Source organism: Larimichthys crocea, chromosome III (assembly GCF_000972845.2).
Source record: "Larimichthys crocea isolate SSNF chromosome III, L_crocea_2.0, whole genome shotgun sequence".
Taxonomy (NCBI): domain Eukaryota; kingdom Metazoa; phylum Chordata; class Actinopteri; family Sciaenidae; genus Larimichthys; species Larimichthys crocea.
In genome coordinates, this window is record NC_040013.1 from 27,643,571 (window position 1) to 27,649,284 (window position 5,714).

Consider the following 5,714-nt stretch of genomic DNA (forward strand, 5'->3'; position numbering starts at 1 on the left):
CGTTTTCGTATTGAGTTAATATGCACTTCCATCAGAGAGTTTAGAGTCATGACTGTGAATTGTATGACATTAGCAGCCCAGCACAGTGTTTCCTAGCCTGTGTAACTGTTGTTGCCGGTCCAAATTACCTACTAGATTTGGTGCCAGTAGTTTCTTAGTGAGTTAAAGCAGTCAGCTTACAGTCTCAATCATAGCTGGAAGATCCCATATATGCATATGCACCATTTATTGGTCTTACATACAAAAAATAAAAAATACATATACATGAAATACATCAGTCTTGCTAGTTTGGTTGTTCTCAACAGTCACATAAATAGACATATTCCAGCAGGCTCCCAGAGCTTAGGTATCATTGTTACAATGAAGAGAGACCAGAGCAAACACTATTTACCAGGCAGTCTCTGTTGTACACCATTTGATGGAATGCTGGACACAGCAGCACCTTGGATATTTCAAGAACAATTCTCAACATGTAACAGCTACAATCTCTAAAAATAGCCTAAAGTCAAACACATCGGAGACATTTTCCCCTCAGACTTTTCTTTTTCTTCATTCCAGTGGACAATCCTGAGCAATGCGGGAAAGCTGAGCCACGCGGTGTGAAGATGGGGATCATCTGATTTACTAGGTGCCATCTGGTCAGAAAATTAGCTTCTTCTTCATCACAGCTGCAAATAACATGAGTCTTGTTACAAACATTAAAAAATATATATATATATATATATATATATATGTATATACACAGAATCTGCTAACCACAAACGTTTCCATCTACTGTAAGTAAGTAAGTACATTCTCTCTGTAATATACTGTAGCATAAAGCATAGCATACAGTCAACCCTTATATTTCCCAAACCACAGGAGAAGCTGGAAACGCTTTGAACCTCCCAGAAACACCAAGGTCCTCCTTCAGTAAAAGATACCCTACCACAATCTACTAAACCATCTGTACGTGTGTACGTGTGCTCTACTTCACTACACTCTGAATTTCGGTACTGCAGTTAAATGTGCAGCCAACACCCTTTGAATTGCTAGGTTCGATCGAGTGGGTGTTCTAGATTTATGCCCATAGTGTGCATAACCATGAGAAGTCAGGAGGAATGGTACATGAGGCTAAAATTCACAACATGCTATATGTATGTTTGGTCTGAGTGGGATGTTCTTAAATTCCTAGCTCCTTTCTAAATCTGCCTCAAACATCTTTGCAGACATTTTTTTTTTTACTGCTCCAACCACAATTTAAACATGTTTTCTATAATAATATATTACCCAACTTTATTTGACTATGGGAATATCAAGGTCAAAGCTCTACTTGGTGGATAATGCTTATATATAGAAACTTATAAATAAATGTGTTAATTACTCGTCTCCAGGCCCTCGATTTTCCTCTTTTGCCCGATAGTTTCCTTCTCCCTCAGGGCCTCAACTGAACAGTTGGGTCGGGGAAGTTGGGGTCCAGGGGTGGGACCAGGTCGATTGCTGAAGTACGGCATCTTCAGAGCCTGAAAAACAACAGATAAATATATGAATGTGTGATGATCCATGGACGGGCGAAACAGAAATGTCTACAAGTTTAAACAACGGTTTAAATTAAACAAAGTTAAACATATCAAATATTTCTTTATTGTATTTTTTTTTTATTGTTCCTTTTATTTCATGTTGCCTTTTTGCAGTTATAAAAGTGCTCAAAGTTTTGCACAGAAACAGTTTAAATGTCCGTCAGAGAAAACACAAGAATTCTTTTATACTTCGAGTTCAGAGCCTGTACTTTTTCACTTTTTCCTCATACTTGAGAAAAGAAGTTGAATAAATACTTCCACTTGATAAGAAAATGTGTGTTCTTTTGCCATTTGATGAATGAAATATGTTTAACAAAACAAAAATTATTTATAGATCAAACAAAGCACCGAAATATAATAAATTCAATTTAAATAAAAATGTTAAATGGTGCAAAGACTTTTAGGCTGTCTTCAGTTTCTGCACATAATTACTCATAATGTGTTACTCTTGTCATATTAAAGTGAGAATAGCTATTGCATGTTAGTGGTGTGTTACCTGTGTAGCTGTGGTCCTCGTTGAGGGGTTAAAGGTGAAGAGACCCTGTAGCAGCTGGAGTAAGTCGTCTCCAGCTGCACTAAATATATGTTCCAGAGGTGTGCCAGGAAATATTTTGAAGGACACGTAGTCTGGTAGACTACTCATTCCCTGCAGAGATATGTTACACATAAATGTATACAACGATCCTCACATGTGAACAGAGTAGAAACAAGTATCACAACAAACATAAGAACAGATACTGACAGGCCATGTCTCTTCTGTGGGCGTCCCAAGAGCCTCAAAGATCTTAGTCAGCTGGTCAAGATCTGAGTCTCCAGCAAGGAATGGTATCTACAGCAAAAGAGACATACAGAGACATTAACATGGCTACAAAAATAACCTCTACTACTGGATTTTGTACTGAACTTTGAGGTTTGTGTACCCGAAGTAGTAACTCTGCCAAAATGCATCCCACTGCCCACATGTCAACACCCACACCATACATCCTGGCACCAAACAGGAGCTCAGGGGAGCGGTACCACCTAGGAAAGGATCAATAAACAGAGAGTTCAAGTTTACAACTCGTAAACAGAAATACAGCATGCTAGTCTTCTAGTAAAACATCCCTTCTGTACGAGAAAAAAATCCTCAAAACTTTTCTTAACCGAGAGATGACAAAGGTTGCTGCCATCCACTGGTCCACTAATTTAATTTCATTATGTGCTGTCAACGTATCTCCTCATGAGATACATTTAACTATCAATCAATATTAATAAAGGCTAAGCACATGAGGATTTAGATCTCTTAATAGACAGAGATATGCTGCTATGCTGATTTCCAATGAAAACACTAAGGAATATAAAGAACAGTCTTTATTATTAATACATGGAAGGAAAAAAAGCACAGACCTGGTAACAACTTGATGTGTGTAGATTCTGTTGGGGCTGCCAAACGCTTTCGCCAAACCAAAATCAGCCAACTTCAACACTCCGCTGCCGTCTAACAGCAGATTATTGGGCTTCAGATCCTGCAGATACAACATAGCAAAATGTACATTACTGAGTGTATGTGTGCATGTGTGTACATGTGTGTTTGGAGTGTAATTGCTCTTACCCTGTGTAGGACCCAGTGTTGGTGCATATACTCTAATCCCTGTAGAGTCATGAGGATATAGGCTTTGATGTTGGCTGGAGTCAGGACCAGGCTGGTGTCTTTGATGATCACCTTAACAAAGCAAAACAAAGACAAAGAGGATTAAGTATAGCTGGATATCTGATAACTCATAATCTTTGTCCATTACTTAATGTTTTTACATAGCTGTAGGATACACATTCAAAATTAAATTACACATAGCACAGCAGATAAGATAATGAAAGACAACTGGGATATAGTTCTGAAGAAGTAGACACAGCTGGAGCCAAGCTAGACAGCAAAGTTCAGATTCAACCTCTCATCCAAAAACCTTCTATGTAATATTTTTGGCAATAACAGCACCTAACATCTGTAGCTGATAAGCTCATGGAGCCAATTCTGGGCATGTGGCCTAAAAATAGTCTTTCACCACTGGTAATAAGATGAGCAGCCTGTTTTATCCTCATGTCTGTCCTGTCCCTCCTAATGGCATCAATTCACTTTAAGAGCCAAGAGCCAAGAGCAGAGTGATATTGATTTTTTATTTATTTTTTTTAAGCGTGCTTATCTTGTTTTGCATCATTCTATTAGGTTCTGATGTATCTGTGGTGGGCGCCCCTCTGGAGCCTTGCATGTCAAAACAAACCAGAGAAGGAGGTGTGGAAAAATCTAAAAGCTTTAGTGACCTTGTAGAAACCACTTAATGGTGAGATGAGGGCACTCAACGCTGCTATCTTTGTCATCCTGGACACATTTTCACGCTACTCTCCATGTCATCTGACCTTACACCCCTCAATCACAGATTCTTCATGTACTCAATTATTCTTTGGTCGGCTCTCTCCACTCACAGTATGATAGCAGAAATTCATTAACACAACTTGTAATGCTTTTCTTTCTGATCGCTACTAAACGGGGAAGTAATGAAATGTCCATCTGGTGGCGCACTAATGAAATGCAACATGTTCTGGTATGATCAATTTAATTAGCATGAATGATTGATGTACATCTGATCATACAGAGACAACATGTATAAAGATAATAACAAACATCTGTGCAATATGATTCAAGAGGTGCAAAGGTCGCAGTTATGGTACTAGTCTAATATAGTTGTTGTTGTTGTTGTTGTTGTTACATGTTATGTTTATTTGAATGTTTATTTTAAGTCTAATTTACAGATATCTGTTTTAAATTTTTAGGACAATATTATTTAGGACATATTTAGAAATAAAGCTATTCAAGATGTTAAAATGTTCTTGGAAAGAAGATATTTAATGAAAAGGGAAATATGAACTTTTCTTTTACAATTGAGCTAAACCAAAATAAGAACAAACTAAAGCCTCATTGGGCTGTTGTACAGGACAGCATGGTGTTGTATTGTTGACACACACAAAAAGATGATGATGATGAACTGTCTCACCTCCAGATCCGTTTCCATGAAATCAAACACCAGACTGATGTTAGATTTGTGTCCAAAGGCATCCAGCAACTAAAAAAAAGCACACACACACACACACACGAAATGTAAGTGCTCAAATACACCTGTATCATGTGAATTTGAATACACAAACATATTGTAACATAATGAATGTCTAGCTACCCCGATGATATTTGGATGATGCAGCTCCTGCAGCAGTTTGATCTCCCGAAGAGCAGTCCTGTTAATACCTATTAATAATCAATGATAGTCATTAATTATTGTGTGAGAAATAATAATAATAATAAAAAACATTAAACATGAGCCATCAGTGAGTGATCATGAGTCATTTACCATCTTTGGCCTCAGTCCTGTGGCCAACCTTAATCTGTCAGAACAAAAGAAAACAGATGGTGTTAAACATCAGTGTGGCACACAGGTGCTAACCACATTCAATCTGACTTATTTTACCTTTTTAATGGCAACTATGGTGTCAGTGGTTTTATCTCTGGCTTTGTACACTGTGGCAAACTGTGGGAGAGAGAGAAACAGAGAGAAATAAGTCCAAAGACACATCTTCTGTGCACCAGCAGCATGAACCAGCAATGCTTTGTTGACATTAACAACCAGCTAACGCGTGTTAGCTCTCAGCTATCAGGCTTCCCCTCCATCCCCATGAGCTGCCTGGACTTGTATGAAAGAAACACAGACACAGAGATCAACCACGGTCCCCGTCTACCTACCTGACCCTCTCCGAGGAAATCCAGCTTCTCGTATCGTTTGGATCTGGACTTTACATCAAGCGCCATGGCAGCTAACTGTCAGTCTCATTGGGAGACACTTCCTGCGTTGTTAAAGGTCCGCAGCTACTTTTTCCGGGTTAAAGGAGGTTTTATATTGACCAACAGCGACACCTAATGGTTCAACTTGTCCAACGCCGAGCTCACTACGACAAACAAACAACAACAAACTTGTAAAAGTAAGTTTAGTTACAGTTTTTTTCCAAGTTAGGACAAGTCCAAGGGCCCACGACTGACAGGGGCCCCCAAAAATAGATAAACACCAATATAAAATGATTAAACCATCATCAGTGAGTATATATATTTCAAATATAATAATGAGATTAATTATC

General features: G+C 38.4%; 1 protein-coding gene across 1 annotated transcript; it reads right to left on the reverse strand.

Annotated features, from left to right (window-relative positions):
- Positions 1-207: 207 nt before the first annotated feature.
- On the reverse strand, positions 208-5,494 carry cdk7 (cyclin-dependent kinase 7). The gene is made up of 12 exons (XM_010733673.3): positions 5,326-5,494; positions 5,054-5,113; positions 4,937-4,970; positions 4,766-4,833; positions 4,586-4,654; positions 3,151-3,261; positions 2,946-3,064; positions 2,480-2,579; positions 2,302-2,388; positions 2,056-2,205; positions 1,364-1,502; positions 208-668 (listed from the first exon to the last, which is right to left on the reverse strand). The coding sequence occupies exons 1-12, from the start codon at positions 5,389-5,391 to the stop codon at positions 640-642; spliced, it is 1,032 nt and encodes a 343-aa protein (XP_010731975.1). The 5' UTR covers positions 5,392-5,494; the 3' UTR covers positions 208-639.
- Positions 5,495-5,714: the final 220 nt, after the last annotated feature.